This window comes from Schistocerca serialis, chromosome 8 (genome assembly GCF_023864345.2).
Source record: "Schistocerca serialis cubense isolate TAMUIC-IGC-003099 chromosome 8, iqSchSeri2.2, whole genome shotgun sequence".
In the NCBI taxonomy this organism is placed as follows: domain Eukaryota; kingdom Metazoa; phylum Arthropoda; class Insecta; order Orthoptera; family Acrididae; genus Schistocerca; species Schistocerca serialis.
This window is the reverse complement of record NC_064645.1, coordinates 425,607,455-425,629,356: the sequence shown is the minus strand read 5'-3', so window position 1 is coordinate 425,629,356 and position 21,902 is coordinate 425,607,455. Positions and strand designations below refer to the sequence as shown.

Below are 21,902 nucleotides of genomic sequence, written 5' to 3'. Positions count from 1 at the left end.
TAAGCAAGAGAGTAACTTCCAAGAATGTTTGCCTATCGAAGCCTTGGGCCCCAAACGATACATATCGAACGTGCGATTCTAAATCGACCACGTAACTGCGACTGTGGTGGCGGGAGTTATGAGCAGTGTTTAGAGTGGACGCTACAGCAACGACAACAGAACGTTGACTAAGTCAATTTGATGCGTATGCTACGAGGAGCATTCCGGTTTTGCCGTAGCCTGGGCGGACTGCCTGCGTCACGCAAGGGTAAGAGTGGGGTATCACATGCGTCAACTTTTTCCTCGCAACCGTTGAGTTATAGAAATGCAGATACCAAAGCAAGGGAAGTTGGTCTCTTCTTCCTCCTGCGCGTGGTCGTAGGTGTGTTAATTCCGAGGCTTCCTCCCATACGGGCATATGGGGGTTTATGTTATCCTGCACGACCTTCGCATCTAGCGTCAGCCACGCGATATTATGGATGTTTACCATGAAACTTGATATCCTGAGCGTTCTGGGTACGACGATATCGTATTGTGGTGAACGACAAATACCGACTGCGAGAAGAGTACGTTCCGTGCTATGAACACAGCTCTATGTCTTACCGAACCAAAGATTTTATTATAGAGACTCTTTCTGGAGGAAATGGAGAGATCGGACGTGTGAGAGAAGGAGAGGGATCGTATTGTTGTAAGACGCCATTACGGTATATAGTAAATGTTCAACTAGTTTTTTTTGCATAAAATAAGATCCATTAACTAATATCAAGTATTCAAGGTGTGTATATCTCCATACCGAAATTAGTTAATTATCGCGGTACAGATATTACGAGACGTAGATCGCTCGGAGGTGAAGTTTGTAACGGTACTGCGAACTTGCATATTCCACGGCCATAATTCGTCGAGAGATTATCTCCGAATTAACAAACTTTAACTTGCTAAATTGTTGGACCTACTGTATCATCCAGACTCATCAAACAACATAGTTGTGCCGACCGATTTGCGTAGAGAGTAAAGGTTTTAGATACGTCAGGTGGAGCAAATAACAACGAGGAATTTCCGCGAGATCGCCGCTGCGGAATACATGTCTTGCTCTCCTGTGGTGTTTAAAACGACCTATTTATATTTTGCAAGTTTCAGGGGAGAAAGGATAAGAGGAAATACGGAGCTAAGTTAAACCAACTAAAACCAATAATTAAAATAAAAGCACACATAAATTATATTTATTATAATAATAAATAAACAAAGACTTTTTAATTAACAAGCTAATAATAATATATTAAAAGTCGCACACAGTATTGGTAGATGAATCACTTTATGATGCTGCTGCTTACAAGTTGTACTCTCTAATCCAGCAAGGTACAAGAATAATGATAGTCTCGATCGAAAATTTTTGATAGCCAAACCATACATTTTTGTTGATAGTCGTTCTTTTACAGTTTTCACATTGAAATTGTAAAGGTATTTCACTATTATAACTCTTCTTACGAACTTTAATAGACTTCGCCCAGCCGCAATCTACACAATCTCTCCTTTCGTCATCCGGTATTAATCCTTCTTTACGACAAAAATTAAAACAATTCTCTACATTACATAAGCGTGGAATTAGATTCTTCCAAGACAGGCAATCGGCCAAAGAAATGCCTACACCAGACACCCCAACTCACTACCGACATAAATCGTATAGGTTTCCGCAGCAACTCACAAATAATTTATTATAACTGCCGCCAGCAGAGTCGCATGATTGACTTAGAATCGCATTATCGATATATACCGTCTGGTGCCTGCAGCTTCGATAGGCAAACACTCCTGAAAACTGGAATGAGATTTTCACTCTGCAGCGGAGTGTGCGCTGAAATGAAACTTCCTGGCAGATTGAAACTGTATGCCGGACCGAGACTCGAACTCGGGACCTTTGCCTTTCGCGGGCAAGTGCTCTACCAACTGAGCTACCCAAGCACGACTCACGACCCGTCCTCAGAGCTTCAATTCTGCCAGTATCGTCTCCTACCTTCCAAATTTCACAGAAGCTCTTCTTCGAACCTTGCGGAACTAGCACTCCTGGAAGAAAGGATATTGCGGAGACATGGCTTAGCCACAGCCTGGGCGATGTTTCCAGACTGAGATTTTTACTCTGCTGCAGAGTGTGCGCTGATATGAAACTTCCTGGCAGAAGAGCTTCTGTGAAGTTTGGAAGTCGGCCGCGGTGGCCTAGCGGTTCTAGGCGCTTCAGTCCGAAACCATGCGGCTGCTACCGTCGCAGGTTCGAATCCTGCCTCGGGCATGGATGTGTGTGATGTCCTTAGGTTTAGGTAGTTCTAAGTCTAGGGGACTGATGACCTCAGATGTTAAGTCCCATAATGCTTAGAGCCATTTGAACCATTTGAAGTTTGGAAGGTAAGAGACGAGGTACTGACAGAATTGAAGCTGCGAGGCCGGGTCGTGAGTCGTGCTTGGGTAGCTCAGTTGGCAGAGCACGTGCCTGCGAAAGGCAAAGGTTCCGAGTTCGAGTCTCGGTCCGGCACACAGTTTTAATGTGCCAAGAAGTTTCACCCCTCGAAATTATCAGCTGGAGACCCTGGTTCGAATCCCGGTGCACTGTAAATTTTCAACTTTCATCATTGATTTAAATCGACGCCCACTCCAGTCTATGTCTGTAATTCCTTTGTGACCTAAGATTGTCAATGGTAACATATGGGAGGTTCGTGAAACTACCAATGATGGATGAAGTGAAACCGCAAAAAAAACAATCATTGTCGACCTGTAAGACGTCACCTACTCGAAGGCACAGCCTGGCGCAACACAGCTAGCAGCTCCGGCAGCGGCAACAGCAGGTAGTGATTGGCGGCGCGCCCGCCCCCTGTTGCAGACCAACATGCACGCGTCGTTCCCGTACGAGTCGAACCGCGCGGCCCGCGACTACGGCGTGCGGCGGCCCGACGTGCTCATCCAGTCGCACCCGGGGCTCGACGGCCAGGACCCCCTGGTGCTGCACGGAGGACTCTCCGCCGTCGACGACCCGCAGGTAAGCCGGCAGCCAGCTACAACTCTACTCTACTCTAAGCTCAGCTCACCTGCTGCTATGTGAGGCTCGCAGCTGCCGTGGGGACGACAGACACGTCCGTCATCCAACAAGCTGCCGCCTTCTTAATTATTTGGCGTCCGGACTCTCAACAGCACGGTTATTATGCAATTATAGTGTCCCTTAGAAACAGGGGGTTACAACCCACCTATTAAAATATTACTTTCTCTCCCTAAATAACAAACGCTCCCCCCGGCCCCGTCGAACGTGCACAACACACTAGGACTGTTGATATTTTTTTAAAAAAATCGAGAATCCGATAAATCGATATAAAAAGTATCATCATCGACCGTCTTTGAATCGAAGAGGGGTACCGATATATCGACTAAGAAATATCGACGTACAAGACAAAAAAAATATCGGCAGCACACAGTAAATATTCTGCACGTTTTAGAGCTGTATATTTAAGTATTGATTTATTATAATATATTCTGTGTATCAACAAGCTAGCAGCCTGCTTATCCCCCTCAGAGAAGGAAATGAAAGGAAAACGATGCACGTTCACGCTTGGCGATAACCACTCTGCTAACAGCGGTAACTGCATGTAAGTTGCACAATAAAAGGAGTCCGGTGGGTCCGTCGTTCAGTTTCGTCACGTATCGGATTTGTCTCGAACACTTTATGTCCGCTTCCCTGCTTTGACAGTTTTGAAAACGCCAGCGATCTAGCGGCGTCAAAATTGCTCGGTGAAGTTAAACTTTGCAATTTCTGTTGATAGCGCCGAACGCCGATTACGTCAGAATTTCCCCTCACACGTCTCCGCCCACCACAAAGACCAGTCTTGTCATTTAGATTTTCGTTCATCAGTTTCAGCAACTGTTTTTGAAGAATGTCGATGTGAAGAAATAGCAAACTTGCAGCGTTAAAAATTGATTGCTATTTCTTCACATGGGATGCCCTGTTATTCTATTCACACCACGACTCCGCCAGGGAAATCGGACTTCTTCTTTGTGCCATCCATTCTTGCTTCACACATTCAAAGAGAAAGACTGAATGTGATGAAAGCTCAAGTAGTAAGACTCCTCCACACAGTGAAAGTAAAATTATCTTCTACTACAGTTTTAAAAGAACAACTTCAATAATTATCTACAATTGCGAAAAAATATAGTATTAAATAAAACTGTCGGGACACGCGATTGTCATTTCAATACCGATGTATCTGTGAAAAAGTGTCGCCGATATGCACCGATACGTTTAGGAGAATTTATCGATATATCGATACTTACTCATCAGCTCTACAACACGCATACCGAAACGCTCCTTTCGTCCGTGCCCCGGACCTTCCACACTTGAAACAGCTATATAGCTCGATGTCAATAAAGGACAAGTCTCACAAAAACACCATTTTCAGATCTGACGGAAACAAACGAAATTAATGTATGACCTAACTCTCTTCCAACACAAACTTCAGCTAGCTATCCACGTATCTAAATATGTGACGTAAATCATCGCATCTTTTGACTGCACTGATGTAGAAGCTTAAATTTTTTACATGGCCAAAGGCCCACTGAACCTACTATCTTTGATGACTTTCAGCTTGATACATGGACCCGTTCTTGAGAAAAAGGGTTCTTAAAAGTCGTGAAGATAGACAGAGACAGACAGGCACACTACAAAGTTATCCTGTAAAGGTTCCGTTTTTATCGATTCAGGTACGAAACCCTAAGAACTACATCTAGCGGTATGCTACAAACTATTCCGGCATGTTTTTGAAAATTTATTTGAAAATTCCCATACTACGTACACATTCACTCACAGAGGAACTGGTCCCGGCCGCTGTGACCGAGCGGTTCTACTCGCTTCAGTCCGGAACCACGCGGTTGCTACGGTCGCAGATTCGAATCCTGCCTCGGGCATGGATGTGTGTGATGTCCTTAGGTTAGTTAGGTTGAAGTAGTTCTAAATCTAGGGAACTGATAACCTCAGATTTTAAGTCCCATAATGCTTAGAGCCATTAGAACCATCCGATTTGAGAAACTGGCGTCTAACCAAATACGACATAACAGATTACCACTATCCGAATAGGAGGGCGAGATTTGGCAAAATAAGTTGAGTAATTAATTACAAAAATGATTAATCAGTAGTTTATCGTGAATGAATGGGTGATTAAAGCCAATGACTTTTATGTCTCCAAATGAGTAACGAAATGAAATTTAAAGGGAGAGTGGTGGAACTGTCACAGGCGATTGTGTCACAAAGCACCGTACTGTCATCGATAGTAACATAAAGTCTCAAGGTGAGACTTAGTGTCGGTACATAGCATTCTCTCGAGTACCAAGACCCAGGGGGCCTTTGAACTTGACATTCCCCTCTGACGCATTACTAACAACAGTGTCATTAGCTCCCGAAGAGGCAATGCGGCCTGGGATTTAAGCCAGAACTCAAGCTTAGTCTGGCGAGAAGGGTGCGCTTGTAGGCTGAAATGTGTTGACAAAATTATCTCCTCCAGTAGAAGTCTCTCTGGTTACCGTCGGCTGAAGCCGACCTACGGTGGTGAGCCTATTAGTATTCTTGATCCTTGTCTGCCACAGAATCCTAGACTTTTTTCCCATAATGATACGAAATGATTCAGCACACGAGTCGATTACTTCCTCGATTTTGGACCAAAATGAACGTATTTTCGTACCATCGTTACCACTACCCGTCCACCATCACCAGCACCATAACTAACACCATAATAACCACCATAATTATTGCGGTATGCGAACAGCCTCCCGAAAACGTTTGGTGACCCTGTTGCCGAACACATCCAGCTTTCATGGTGTCCATGTTATATAAATTCCGACCGCGCCACCAGGACTTCGAGGCTCGCAGGACGCCTTTTGCTGAGCCCCCGCCCCCCGCCCCCAGCCCCCCTCTACTCGATGACGGTTAATTCCAGCAGCCGAGCTACCGGCGAGCACCTCTCAGCAGAGTGCGACCGGTAATTAATATGACCAGTAATTACTTTCTGGGATGACATCAGCGCGGGCGCGCACAAAAGGTACCACCGCCCTGATGCAGCCTCTTGGTGCAACCATCTACGAGGCTGTAAGCTCGTAGCGGTACAACGTAGAGGAGTGCTGTCTCTCTCTGCTGAAAACTAGAGAAGCTGTTGATTGCCATACAACAGGAACGTACTCGTATTATTTGGGAAATGAAAAAAATACTATGCTGGAAAGCCTAAACAGATTACCAATTCGGGAGGGCCATCCAGATTTAGGTTTTCAGTGATTTTCCTAAATCGCTGCAGGCAAATGCTGGGGTGGTTGCTTTGAAAGCGCACGGCCGATTTCGTTCCCCATCCTAGGCACAATCCGAGTTTGTGATCCCTCTCTAATGACCTCGATGCCGATGGGACATTAAATGCAATATTCCTTCCTTGCGGATTACCAACAGAAACTATTTCTTGGAAGAAACTCTACGAATGCAGTTCAGCTCATTTTAAAAGATAGGAGCATTAATTGTAAGATCACTCATCGTCTAACGGCAGCGTCCCTTAATAATCAAAACGTCATGGGTCCAGGGTTCGAAGTCCAGCCACTGCTTATATCCTGAATAATAATCAACAGCAACGGAAACCAAAGCATTAAAGACAGAAGAGCGTTCCCTGCTTCAACTGAAATCATCGTCCATTAAACAAAAGTATCCTATTTAGAGAGAGGTCGCCAGCTTTAAAATATACAGATTGAGCGAGCAGCTCATGAAGTACGAATAGAGTCCAAGAATAAGAAGGAATCTTCTATGAGGAGTTGCCACAGATTGCCATACAGCACCTTTGGATCAGGAACTATGAGAAGAGGCGACATCTTGCAGATTTCTTGGGCTTGACGCCGATGATCATGATGACTGTGATGGTGGTGGTGGTGATGGTGGTGGTGGTGATGGTGGTGGTGGTGGTGTTAATGGTTATAATTGACTGATTGAATCATTTTGCTTCTGACTTCAGCGTCGTGAATATTAGCAAGGCACCTTTAGGGCTCTGTATTACCTCCACCTGTTTATCTGAAATTCCCAACAGAAAAGAGTTAAGCACCCGGAATACATGGTCCGATGTCAACGTTACTTCGCGCATGTACTTACCATCGGCGGGTATATGAACGATTAGTGTCGCAATTCTCTGTGACAGGTAGAAAGGACACCAGTGCGTAAGTCTGATGTCGAGCGATCGCTGTGAAGCTGCCACGTACAGTGACAGGGGCCTCATTGTGGGTCTCCATTTGGCCGGCTGGTCGAATCGACCGATATCCAGATTTGTGGGGCGCTGAGATGTGACGGTAGCCCGATGCTGGGCTGCATGGGACGTGGGGGCAGGCATACTCGTCGACAGTGTTCCAGTCGACCTCGTCTGGCCTCCATAAGGGAGGGTCGCCATACTGTGCACAAACACATCTGTGTCTGCCATCCGAGAACAAATAACGAACTCCTTGCGACATTCTGTATCATCCCGCACCGTTACTCGAAATCTAGCAGCGGTCGGACTAGGTTAGTTGGTTGGTTGGTTGATTTGGGGGAGAGGAACAAACATCGAGGTCATCGGTCCCATCGGATTAGGGGAGAAGAAAGTCGGCCATACCCTTTCAAAGTAACCATCCCTGCACTCGCCCGAAGCGATTTAGGGAAATTACGGAAAACATGAATCACGATGGCCAGAGGTGGGTTTAAGCCGTTGTCCTCCCGAACGTGAGTCCAGTGTGCTAATTACTGCACCACCTCGCTCAGTGGTCGGGCTAGGGAATTACCGTCCCATGCGTTGGTAACGCCACAACTGAACCGGCTGCGTTTGGAGAAGCGCAGTGGGCGAAAACAAGGACTGCTGATAAAAATCGTCACACTGTGCTCAGCAAGAAACCGCGGGTCTGCACTATCCTGGATGACCGTCGTCTTCCAATGTTTTGGAGAGGCACGCTGTGTTACTGGTAAATTTGTGGTAAGGTTTTATGGGACCAAACTACTTAGGTCATCAGTCGCTAAGCTTACCTAACTTATACTTAACCTAACTTAAACTAACTTACGCTATGAACAACACACACAAACATCCATGCCCGAGGGAGGACTCGAACCTCCAACGGGGGGAGCCGCATGGACCGTGACAAGGCGCCCTAGGACGCGCGGCTACCCCGCGCGGCAGTGTTACTCATGGTCTCATCGTGTGGGGACTCATCGGGTATGACTTCAGGTCACAAATGGTAGTGACTGAGGGAACTCATGGCGGAACAGTACGTTGCGAACATTCTGCTTCCTCAGGTGTTACCTCTCAAGCGGCAGCATAGTGGTGATCTTTTCAACAGGATAACGCTCGTCCACATATGGCACATGTCCTTACAAACACTCTGCACGAGTCTGAACTACGCTCCTGGCCAGCAATTTCTCCAGATGTGTCCTCGACAGAACATGTGTGGGACCATCTTGGACTTAAACTCCATCATAGTGCTACTATCCGGACGCCAAGTGCCATTCACAATAGTTGAGCCCAGTTTGCCTCAGGAAGGGGTACAACACCTTTACGATATCTTTCCCAGCCGAATCCAACGAGACCAGAGGAAGTGGTACGTGAAAGTGATAATTGGGCTGGTTGATTGATTCATTGATTGATTTTAACAGGGAAGCTAAAACAGCTTAGGTCTGACCCGCCACTGCCCGCACCGAAACTAGGTTCATTGTGCGGTATCGCTCCCTGTATATCTAGTAAAGCCAACCAGTGCCCTTAAATAGTGCAAGGAGTCGCTCTACCAGTTCTTTGTTAGACACAATTTCTTCAGGTCTAGTTGTCCCGAAGATTCTGTATCTTTTACTCTCCAATGCCTTGCATTCGAAGATCAGGTGTGATGCAGTTTCTTCACCCTTATCACAGATCCTACATTTAGGGTCCTTTTCCGTTATACCCATTGTGTGTAGGTGTTTTTTGAATTTCCCATGGCCGGTCATCAGTCCAGTCATGAGTTTGATCTCTTTCCTGTTCAGTCCCAGGCTTACAGAGCTTTTGTTAAAACATGACTTTGGCATCATTACCTTACCATGTTTTTGTTTATGGGCCTTGGTAAAATATCCTACGTGCTGTTTCCTAAGCCATTTCCGTAGTTACAATTTTATCATAGCTTTGGTGATTGTCAGGACAGGTTCCGGTCCAATAAATGGAGTTGTTGCCCCCATCCTAGCCAATCTACTGGCTTGTTCATTGGCACAGATCCCTGAGTGGCCAGGGACCCACACTAGGTTTACCCTATTGCTTCCCCCTAGCTATACCAGAGCCCTGTGGAAATCTGCAACAACCTTAGCTCTTGTTGTAGGAGCTGCCAATGATTTCAGGGCTGCATGGCTGTCTCAATAGATGTAGATGCTACGGTCATTGTAGCACCTAGGCATATTCTACTCCACACATGGCCTGACTGCAGTAATTTCAGCTTGGAATACAGAGGCTACTTTTCCTAGCGACATGATGCTGTCCAGTCTTGGCTGAACCCCGTACACCCCTGCCTTGGTCTGTTTTCGACCCATCGGTGAACCGAACGGTGTCCTCCGTACGGTGTCGAACTGTTTTTTCCCACTGCTCCCTACTTCCAATTATTATGTTGTAGGGCTTGTCAAAGCAGTTGGGAGTTATTATATAGTCGGCAGGTATTTCCCCAGCCATTCCTATATTCACCTCACTCACTATGTTAGTGTGTGATTCTGGATATCCGAATAAGACCCAGTTTTTGCCAGTTTTAAGTCTGTGTGCCCCACAGTACTGCCACATTCTTTGCAAATTTAACTCGATATTATAATCACTCGAACAACATCACACACTCTCTCAGAGCGTGAAGTGTCATATCATTCGCTCTTTCCGCTTCTGTGTGCTTCACTTCTTTTGTCAGGCAGTGTACAACTATACCTGTTATGAAGTTCCTAGCCATGTTTTTCTGTCTGTATCTGAAGGCTAATCTCAGGAACTACTGTAGAGATTCTGATACAGTGTCAACACTCACAAAAAAGGTGTGTTTATATAACTTATTACCACTAGGCCAGACAAGTCGTCCTGCGGTAGATGCTTATCGCTATGCGTGCGGATCCGAAAAGGTTGCTGGTTCTAATTTAAACTTCACGCGCTCGCGCGGGCGGTGAAGTGACCGCATTTTTACAATTTCGCGTCATACTTACTCCACAAAGGTAACGAGGCGGCGGGAGGGACATGTATTCTCTAGCTGCACCTTTTTCCGACAGATGCTGCTCAAAGTTCGTCCAAGTCGTACCTCTCTGCCTCTCAGGACAAGTTCAAATAGGTCCGAAAACGTTCGCCGGTCAGTTTACCGCCTTGCAAGCGCTTACGGCACTTACAAAAACGGTCAGTTACCGCCTTGCGAGCGCTTACGAGACTTTGTTCTACTCGTCTACTTCGGAATGTAAGTATTTCTTTTTGTAATTCCCCTATAATTCGCTGAAGACCTTGCTGTCGTGCGCCCAAAAATAAAAAAAAAAAAACCTATAATTCCTCAATTTTATAGACTCTTCCAATTCTCTAGTGAATGTGCATGTGCTCCAGAATTTCAACATCAAGAAGAACACAAAGGTGGCCTGCATGTATATTTTTCCGCTTACTTGACTTGGCAGGAATAAATTCGTTACGCATTTTTCAATTCAACACAGGTAATATGAAAGAAAAAACGAGAAGACAATTCTTACATCCGTTATCTTTGGAACTGATGAGCGAAAACCTGAAAGAAAGAACTAAATTGAAGCATTTACCAAAAGATTTGGTAGTATTTTTGGAAAATTACAGAGAGAGTGACGTAGTTTATCCAGCTGTATCAATCCCTACAAGGAGAGGAATATGTTATTTGTGTGACTCAAAAAAGATTATAAAAACAAAGCGAGAATGCGGTGAATGTGGAAGACATTCAACCACGACAGTTACGTGCAATAATTGTTGTCAGCCTCAAAACGAAAATGAAATGGATACAGACTGATCAGCATTTTTCATCTGACAAAAATTTTTGTAATGTTTTCAATCAAAAATTCTTTTTTCAAAGCAAAATTAGCTCTTCTTGTGACGAGTTAAGACAGTGAAAAATTCTAGTCTTTTTGTATTACGTTATATAGTCCCAAACCATTACAATTAAAAAAATGTTCTTATATTTCATTTGGGTATTTGGCTTCCTTTTTGTATTGCATTGTACATTTTATTGTTAATCAAATAATTTTGATTACAAATGTGTTTGCAATATTGTGTGAGATATCCTATGTCGATATTTTATGGAAATATGACCTTTAAAAACGGAAAAGCTCAAGTGATTGATGAAAACACACGGGCGGTCGGCCGACCGCCCGCACGAGCGCTCGCGTGACTATTTCTAGCGCGAGCGCATGAAGGTTAAAACCCCGGCACATGCTGTGTTGTGCCAGCTTTGAAGAACGCTCGGTAATAAACACACGCCATGCAGTTACGCCACACTGGCAAGTAAGGATCTGGACTGCACAGCAGAGTAATGACCTGTGGTATGGGATGGGGAAGGAGGTCGGGTCAGCGGAAACAGAACAAGGCAGGACGGACAGAGAGAAGACGGGCCGCCCGCGGGCTGGCTCGGCTCGCAGCCACGCCCCAATTTTCCGAGCGCGGACGGCCGCCGACTTTGGTTCCGCGGCTAGCGGGACCTGATTTGCCACCACGATTCGTACCACGGCACACTCGGGCGCGCTCATTTTCCTCGGACTCGCTGCAAAATTACACGTTACGGCGGGGCCGATATTTCTGCGCCGAAACATGCGCTTCTTGCGCGGACACTCCGCCACGCGTCATGGTCCGTGTCGCTGAGGATGTGGGGGGGGGGGGGGGGGGGGGCTGGGGCGGTGAGAGAGAGAGAGAGAGAGAGAGAGGGAGAGAGAGAGAGAGAGACAGAGAGAAGTCTACCCGAGCTGGGAAGTACGATGCTTCTTCTAATGGCGAGGCCCACGAGACAGGCAGGCCGCGGCGCGTACGTCACAGCACGTGACACTACAGGTCCTACGAGAGCCAGCAACCGTCTCCAGCGGACAGCCAGTAACTACACTACTGGCCATTAAAATTGCTACACCAAGAAGAAATGCAGATGATAAACGGGTATTCATTGGACAAATACATTATACTAGAACTGACATGTGATTGCATTTTCACGCAATTTGGGTGCATAGATCCTGAGAAATCAGTACTCAGTACAACCACCTCTGGCCGTAATAACGGCCTAGATACGCCTGGGCATTGAGTCAAACAGAGCTTGGATGGCGTGTACAGGGACAGCTTCCCATGCAGCTTCAACACAATACCACAGTTCATCAAGAGTAGTGACTGGCATATTGTGACGAGCCAGTTGCTCGGCCACCATTGACCAAACGTTTTCAGTTAGTGAGAGATCTGGAGAATGTGCTGGTCAGGGTAGCAGTCGGACATTTTCTGTATCCAGAAAGGCCCGTACAGGACCTGCAACATGCGGTCGTGCATTATCCTGCTGAAATGTAGGGTTTCGCAGGGATCGAATGAAGGGTAGAGCCACGGCTTGTAACACATCTGAAATGTAACGTCGACTGTACAAAGTGCCGTGAATGCGAACAAGAGGTGATCGAGACATGTAACCAAAGGCACCCCATACCATCACGCCGGGTGATATGCCATTATGGCGATGACGAATACACGCTTCCAATGTGCGTACACCGCGATGTCGCCAAACATGTATGCGACCATAATGATGTTGTAAGCAGAACCTGGATTCATCCGAAAAAATGACATTTTGCCATTCATGCATCCAGGTTCGTCGTTGAGTACACCATCGCAGGCGCTCCTGTCTGTGATGCAGCGTCAAAGGTAACTGCAGCCATGGTCTCCGAGCTGATAGTCCATGCTGCTGCAAACGTCGCGGAACTGGTCGTGCAGATGGTTGTTGTCTTGCAAACGTCCCCATCTGTTGACTCAGGGATCGAGACGTGGCTGCACGATCCGTTACAGCAATGCGGATAAGGTGCCTGTCATCTCGACTGCTAGTGAGACGAGGCCGTTGGGATACAGCATGGCGTTCCTTATTACTCTCCTGAACCCACCGATTCCATATTTTGCCAACAGTCATTGGATCTCGACCAAAGCAAGCAGCAATGTCGCGATACGATAAACCGTAATCTGGATAGGCTACAACGACACATTTGTATGTCGTTGTGTCAGCTTACGTTACGTTGACATGGCTTAAAGCCGTAATATCACTTGATAATGGCCTAAGGCCGTAATTGCAATAGCGTGTAATAAAAACTTGTAACAGTCACTTGCGTAAAGATGATGTCCTTCAAAAAGTTTTTTATGACTGTAAATCCCAGCTACAGCAAGTGTATTTATTCAAGACAAACCGAATGCGACCTATCGAATCACAGGAACAAAGCTGATAAAGTACTGTAAAAAACAGTGAAACGGTTGACGAGTAAGTTCAAGTAGACGTAGCCGAAAATTTTTGCTGTTATATCATAACCCACTTTTATTACTCGAAAATTTAGATTACGAAGAACAAAGGGCTTCTTTCTGTATAAATCGATTAGGTCCAGTGCGATTAGTAGCAACCAATCTTTTACTTACGAAAAAAGCGGGGAATTAAATATAGTTACATAGCAACCTGCCTATGAGAACAGGGGCACACTTCGGGAGCTGGGGGCCCAGTCGTGCAGCGGATATTTACGATGCTGCCGTTGGTGGCAGTTTTTAAGGCCATTCTGTGGCAGCCTGGCGGTTGGATATTGATAAAGAAAGGAACAAGCTCTGTTTCTTCCACAGAGGAAAATTTGCAACCTTGAGCTAATGCGAGGGTGTGACACAAGGCGTCATTAGACTGCACAACATGCAGTAGCAGTTTTTGTCGTTACGTATTGATGCAAGTCATCCACATAATTCTACGAAACCCAATTTGGTATAATGGAGCAAACGAAGATTAATGAGTAGTAGATTACCATTTGCATTTCGCGTGCTCTAAGCCGCGTGCTTGGTTGGGAAAAGTCGATCGACAACTGAAGAGTGCGAAATCTGACATTTGTCAACAGAATGAATAAAAACAATGTATCTCTGTTTGTACATAACTGATTTGTATACAAAAAATTGAGAGGGTAATCTGATACCGCAGAATAACCAGATCATCACAAAAGAATAATGATACAAGTAAGAAAATTAAAACTTTATTAAGGACGTTTTAAGTGCCGTGCCAGGAAACCAATAAGCACTTAAGTGCAAATAAGACATTTTTTACAACTTCATTCTTGCAACCACCCACTGTTAATAATGCTGTTTATTTACACAAATAGCGCCGTTACGGTTTCGAGACAACAGATTCACCTTCGGAAGGCTCTTCACCTTTATATTACGCTAGCAAACCCGATAATACTTCTCACCTGTTAAACATGTAGGCCTATGGTAACTGGACATACGTCCTATTCTCTTTCTCCTCGCTCTCTTTATCCATCTCCCCCCCCCCCCTCCTCCTCATCTTTGTCCATCGCCTCACCATATTATATAAATTTAAAAAATATCAAGTCTGTTCCATCCGAAGTTTATTAGAGCATCGTGTAAAAATTTAAAGTAAATTGGTCAAGAACTTTTTGAGGCTTTTGGTAACAACGTTTCCCCTTTACATATTAAATACATATTTATATTTTATATATAGTTGAAAAACATATAGCCTGTGTCCGTCCGAATGTTCTGAAGTGAATCGATCAAGTACTTTTAGAGATTTTTGGTAGCAATTTTAAACTACGACTCGTCTTTATATAGTAGTATAATTTGTTGTTGTTTACATTAGTTGTTGGCTACAGCCGTCTGAAGATGAACCTGTCGGTTCGAAACCGGTAACGGCGCTATTTGTGTAAATAAATAGCATTATCGATAGTGGTTGGTTGCTGCTTTCTTCTTTGAAACAATAAGTTTGTATTTTGGACACGGACATTGTCTCAGTAAATTAACAGGAAGAAAGGATTTGTTCCGAGTGAGTTTAATACTGAGGCACCACGTTCTATTTGTAATAATATAAATATAGATGTACAGCGTCAAATTTTTGAGTAGTGTAACTGTAGTCAACAAAAACCACTTCTCTTATCTTTTAAATTTTGGATCTCTAGAGGGAAGAGCAGTTTGGGACAAAGACGAAGCTCCTTGTACTAAAGCATGTCTGAAAGGTTTTCTTCATAGTTTGGCATTTAAATCAATTCTAGGGGCATTCAACAGAACACCGAACGCCTTATGTGAAAAAATGGCACTTAGAAAGTTTTCCATTTCCACTCTTCAATCATCACTTTTAAGCCTTCACCTAAGGCTACATCACCCCCTTCCCTCTCCCCCGTCCCTTACTCCTTGTTTATCCTCTGATTTCCTCTTTATAAACACAAACAGCCAAACCAGGAGTTTAAACACTTTGCAAATACTTGCCATACACGACAATATTCGTCTACTTTTTATTAATGAGGTATACAAATTTCTCGAATGAACCTGCGTTCATAATGCATTTTTTTGGCAATAATACCATGTATGTCGCTTAATGTACTTCTTTATTTATTACATTTTATTGCAACTGACACTGAATTGTGGCTCGTAAGTTCTAAGTTTTGGATCTGATTGTCGCTGTACCCAAAACAAGTCTATAATGTTGTTGTTGTTGTGGTTTTCACTTCAATGCAGCTCTCCACGGTAGTCCGTTCTGTGCACGCGTCTCTGCGTAAGTACAGCAGATTATACCTACACACAGGAACCCGCTTACTATAGTCTCACTCTGCGGTTTCCTCCATTACCAAGTTGAAGTTCTCAAGCTGACGTTCCCTTGAGGTCTCAGGATGTGTTCTAGCAACCGATCCCTTATTTTAGTCAAGTTGTGCCATTAATTACTTTACTTCCCAGTTCGATTTAGTGCCTCTTCATTAGTTATCCGATGTACACACAACTTCATCAATCTTCTATAGGAGGGCAGGCCACAGCGTGCCAGAGCGAGGTGTTTAGGCTGCTTGCGGGCCATGACTCGGCCTGCTTCGTTTCTTTTCGTAAATACTCGGTACAGCGCGACATTTCGTTTAGTACTGCGGTGTGACATTTTCTGCTGCCACAATTCTCTTCAGTTCGGCAGGACCGTGGTGTCAGCACTGTCTACTCTTCGTTGTTTGTGGTATGAAGATCGTTCGTAGGTCCAGTGGATGTTTGCTCAAAAAGAGGCAGTCTAGCGATGTATCGTCACAAGCCTCTCTAAGTGGCTAAATGGTTCAAATGGCTCTGAGCACTAAGCGACTTAGCTTCTGAGGTCATCAGTTGCCTAGAAATTAGAACAAATTAAACCTAACTAACCTAAGGACATCACACACATCCATGCCGGAGGCAGGATTCGAACCTGCGACCGTAGCGGTCGCCAGGTTCCAGACTGTAGCGTCTAGAGCCGCACGGCCACTCCGGCCGGCCCTCTGTAAGTGAATGGGAATGACAGAAGAGAGGGATGAGTTTTCCCAGTATATATTATACAGTCGCATAAGCAATGGGCACTGCAAATATTCTATGAAACGATGTCACAATACCACACGGAAAGAAGTTAAAGATTTAGTTCACAATGAAAGAATAGAAAATTACAACTGTCGACAGACGAGATTAATTGGTCTTCAAGGAACGCTTTGCGCTAAATTTGCAGGCATGCCGCACTGAAGAAACTGGTGGTACGAAAAGTAAAATATGTAAAGTCAAAAGCATTATTACACTGTCAGTTGAAACAGTTTTCGAAGGAACTGAACGAAGAGCATGGAGACATTATATATTACCGAAGTGCGTTGGTTAAATCAAGGGGCATTGCTGGAACGATTATTCGATTTAAAACTCGCTATCATTGAATTTGTGAAGGAAATAATTAGAACATCCAGAATGGATTGGAGACTTTTATATACTCTTACTGCTCACTGCCCACACGAAGACATTGTAAGGTTAGAAACAACGTCTCTCTAATTTGGTGCGAATGTATTTGAAAAGAAAATCGCATTACGGAAGGGAAACATTCCGACAAACACTGTCCAGTTCCATAAACTTAAAGCCATTAATGAAAACACGAGGTCTGAAGAATTCGTTGTGGCCTTGAAAGAATTACAAGGCCATTTTTTTTAGTGTGTTGAAGGTTCCACCACTCTTACAGCTGTTTTCGAGCCCCTTTGCCGTTTCGGTCAAAAGCCCCCTGCCTATGTGCCCCCTGATTGACCTGTAAGATAATTCCCCTTTTAATGACAAATCCTTTTACGTTAAAACTGTCCAGGACGTTTACATTGCTTTCGTCAGGTAAAGTTACCACTTCTCCAAAACGGGGCTGTAAAAGTGGCATAATATTTGGGTCGACATATTTGAGTAAAAGACCTTGTTTGGATTATGAAACTAAATAAGTCCGATTACGTGGGAACCCGAGTACGAAAATTTATGAAACTATCTGCGTCTGTCCATTTGCCGACAGTTTGTAGCAGATAAAAATTATATATCTTCCGCGCGCCAAAAGTAACTAAATAATATTAACAATTTATTTTGTTTATGATCTATGTTGTCGAGAAAAGTGAAACATAAAACCAAGTACTACGCTTAAGACAACTGCCTTCAGAATAGATCTAACACTGAAATATATATTCGATGTTGACAAATTTCTCTCCCCCAGAAACGCTTTCCTTGCTGTCATCAGCTTGCATTTTATATCATCTCTACATCGCTCTCTGTCACTTACTTTTGTGCCCGAAGACCACATCGCATCTACTATTTTTAATGTCTTATACTCTAATCCAATTCCTTAGCATCATCTGATATAATTCGACTAGATTCCATTGCTTTTTTTTTCACTGTTGTTGTTAGTCATCTTATTGTTCTTTTCAAGACACTATCCAGTCCGTTCACCTGATCTTCCAAATCCTTTCTTGTCTCATACTGAATTACAATGTCATCAGCAAATCTCCGAATTTTTATTTCTTCTCTCTGATCATGTGTCCTCTTTCCCAATTTCTCCTTGGTTTCCTTTACTGTCTGCTCAGTGTACTGATTAAACAGCATGGTAAACAGCCTTCAAGCCTGTCTCACTCCTTAACTACTGCTTCCTTTACTTGTCCTGGTATAATTGCAGTCTTTATTCGTCTTTTGCTAGCCTCAGAATTTTCAAGACTTTATTCTAGTCAACAATGTCAAAAGTCTTCTCTAAATTAACAAATGCTGTAAATGTAGGTTTGTCTTTCTTTGACGTATCTTCTAAGACATGTCGTAGGTTCATTATTGCCTCGCGGGCTGCTGCATTTATTCCAAGACTAAAACACATTCTGCCCGAGGGCTGTACTATCAGTTGTTCCTTTCGTCTGCAAATAATTCGTGACGGTGTATTGCAACCATGACTTATTAAACTGACAGTTCTGTAATATTCCAAAGCTGTCTCCACCTGCCATCTTTGGAATTAGATTTATTACATTCTGCTTGAAGTTTGATGGTATTTCGCATGTATCATGTTTTTAAGTAATAAATAAATTCGTACATTAAGTCATGTACACAGTATTGTTCAATACAAAACGACGTTTTGGCTGTACGAAGTGGCGCAGTATTTAAAAAACTTGATTCACTTTCAGAAGAAGCAGCAGTCAGTCCTCAGAGGAATTCCGTCATTAACATAAACTGACTTCAGACACGATGGGTACTGTGGAAAGAGCACAACTGAGTTGTTCCCCGAGCGCCACCAATGCCCTGATACCTCGCACCCTAATCCTCGTTGAGTCCGAACACGTGCCTCTTCCGTAATAGAATAAAGAAAAAACTAAACTCCTCCCGAACAGGCCACCAAGGCCGAAAGGTACCTACCGGCCGCCGTGTCGTCCTCAGCCCACAGGCGTCACTGGGTGCGCATATGGAGAAGCATGAGGTCAGCACACCGCTCTCCCGGGCTATGTCAGTTTCCGAGAGCGGAGCCGCTACTTCTCAATCAAGTAGCTCCTCAGTTTGCCTCACAAGGGCTGAGTGCACTCCACTTGCCAACAGCGCTCGGCAGACCGGATGGTCACCCATCCAAGTGCTAGCCCAGCCCGACAGCGCTTAACTTCGGCGATCTGACGGGAACAGGTGTTACCACAGTGGCAAGGCCGTTGGCCTAATTTCCGCAATACAGTGAGGTGACAGAAGTCTCGGGATACCTCTTACCTATCGTGTCGGAGCTCCTTTCTGCCGATGTAATGCAGCAACCTGGCGTGGCATGGACTCAAATAATCACTGGAAGTCCCTTGCAGAAATATTGAGCTATGCTGCCTCTATAGGCGTCCAATATTTTGTGCACGAACTGACCTCTCAATTACGTCCCATAAGACTTTGATGTGATAATTTCGAGCGATCTGTGTGACAAATCATTCGCTCGAATTGTCCAGAATGCTCTCCAAGCGAGTTGCGAACAACTGTGCCACGGTGGCATGGCGCATCGTCATCCACAAAAATAGCATCGTTGTTTGGGAACATGAAGTCCATGAATGGCTGCAAATGGCCTCGAAGTAACCGAACATAGCGATTTCCAGTCCATTCTATGTAAATATAGCCTACACCATTATGGAGCCACCTCCAGTTTGCACAGTGCCCTGTTGGCAACTTGGGTCCATAACTTCGTGGGGGCTGCGCCACACCCGAACCCTACCATCGTCTCTTACGAGCTGAAATCTGGCCTCATCTGGCCAGGCCTACATTTTCCAGTCGTCTAGGATCCAACCAATATGGCCACGAGCCCAGGATAGCAGCTGCAGGAGATATCGTGCTGTTAGCAAAGGCACTCTCGTCGGTCGTCTGCAGTCATAATCCAATAACGGCAGATTTCGCCACACTGTCCTAACGGATAAGTTCGTTGCACGTTCCACATTGATTTCTGCGGTTATTTTCACGCACTGTTGCTTGTATGTTAGCACTGACTGCGGTAACGCCGCTGCTGTCGTCGCCGCGTTGTCTGTGGTGAGAAGTAATGCTTGAAATTTGGTATTATCGACAAACTTTTGACACTGTTGGTCTCGAACTACAGAACTGCCTAACATTTTCCGAAATGGTGTGTCCCAGGCGTCTAGCTCCAACTTCACGTTCCAATTATGTTACACCCGTCGTGAGGCCATGATCACGTCGGAAACTTTTTCACATGAATCACCAGAGTGCAAATGACAGCTCCGCCAATCCACTGCACTTTCAGAATTTGTGTTCGCGAAAATACCACCAAGTGAGTATGTGCACATCGCCATCCCAAAACTCAGCTCGTTGTAACTCCAATACGGACAGAATGATAAACCTAAATCTTCTCTTCGTTGCAGTCTCTATACTCAGTAGTGTCAGCGACTGCTACGGTCGCCGGTTCGAATCCTGCCTCGGGCATGGATGTGTGTCATGTCCTTAGGTTAATTAGGTTCTAGGCGACTGATGACCTCAGATTTTAAGTCCCATAGTGCTCAAAGCCATTTGCACCATCCGTAGAGTCAGGGCATACGACAATTGAAACAAGAGGGAGATTTATCTGTTCGTGTGCCAGAAGTGGATAAGAGGGAGCGGTGCGAAGTACTGGTTGGGACGAAGGAGGCGGATTTGTTTTTTTTTGTGTGCACAGGCCTGGTTTGAGCTGTCCTAACTTTTGCCTACATGACTCATACCAGCACCGATCAGATCAGGAAAGTAATTACTGCAGCTTCTGATGCTGTACCTCGAACCCGATCGCTGAGGCCTCTCGTCACAGCTGCCCACTGCCTTGTAACTCCGCGAAGCACCGCTGCCGTCGCCGGGCGCTACCGTCGTCCGCACGCCCATACTGTCAACCATTAGCCCCCAGCCGACGCGGTAATGAGCCCTTCGGCCACGCGGGACGCGGGGCGGTCGCAGTTACAAACTCCTTTTTCCTCTCTTTTCCTTACGTGCCGTGTTACGCAGCCGGGGAAAAAGAAGTTAAGAGCACCGTGCCGCTTCGCGTGATTGGGCTATATTAATTAACTACATTCCACAGTTAATAACTTCAGTAATTTTCTGGAAAAAAGCGAACTGGCGAGCTGCCGACCTGGCCTGTCTCTTCGCTGCGACTCTCTTAAACGAGGTGTCCTCGGCTTTCGTGCCGTCGCCCATTTCAGCGCGTTTCCGCCTCTGTTTCGGATTCCTGGAAAGTCCACAATTTTTGTTAAGAGACAGGCGATACACCAAAAATTCTTATTATGCGTACACAGAACAGTTGACAGCTCTCAAAGATGTACTTTAATTTTGAATCTTGTCTTGCGTTGAAACTAAACTCCTCCCACACAGGCTATGAAGGCCCAAAGGTCGCGACTGGCCGCCGTGTCACCCTTAGCCCACAGGCGTCACTGGATGCGGATATGGAGGGGCATGTGGTCAGCACACCGCTCTCCCGGCCGTAGGTTAGTTTCCGAGACCGGAGCCGGTGCTTCTCAATCAAGTAGCTCCTCAGTTTGCCCCATAAGGGCTGAGTGCACTGCGGCAAGGCCGTTGGTTTGTCTTGCATTGAGCTACTACAAAATTTACCAAGTGTTGTAGAGCGTCTGTGTGAGACTCTAACGGGCGTGTAAATGTACTCAATATACAAAGGTCAGACCGCAGTTAGGCTACAACAGAAGACCATAGACAACACGGTGGAAAGAACAGTGACATTTCTGGGGTAAAACTTCCCGTATTCTGTTAAGCTGATTGTTTGACTGAGTAAAAAATACCATTATCAGAGTTATTTCCTGCCAAAATAAATCACCTATAAAGTAGGGGCCCCAAAATTTCCTTAGCTCGTTAGCGGCTGCAGAAGCCCTGAAAGGTTATGAAAAATGCTACAGCCGACCGCGGTGGTCTCGCGGTTCTAGGCGCGCACTCCGGAACCGCGCGACTGCTACGGTCGCAGGTTCGAATCCTGCC

General features: G+C 45.1%; 1 protein-coding gene, 1 non-coding gene and 1 pseudogene across 2 annotated transcripts in view; 1 reads left to right on the top strand and 2 right to left on the bottom strand.

The window, feature by feature from the left end:
- Positions 1-21,902, top strand: part of LOC126417048 (transcription factor AP-2-beta) — a 354,829-nt gene that overhangs the window by 50,385 nt on the left and 282,542 nt on the right. Inside the window, exon 3 of the mRNA XM_050084939.1 lies at positions 2,846-3,001. Within this exon, the coding sequence (XP_049940896.1) occupies positions 2,846-3,001 (156 nt within the window). The remainder of the gene's footprint in view (positions 1-2,845; positions 3,002-21,902) is intronic.
- Trnas-cga (transfer RNA serine (anticodon CGA)) lies at positions 1,862-1,936 on the bottom strand. The gene has a single exon. It is a non-coding gene; the product is annotated as a tRNA-Ser (tRNA).
- LOC126417340 (5S ribosomal RNA) lies at positions 19,014-19,131 on the bottom strand (annotated as a pseudogene).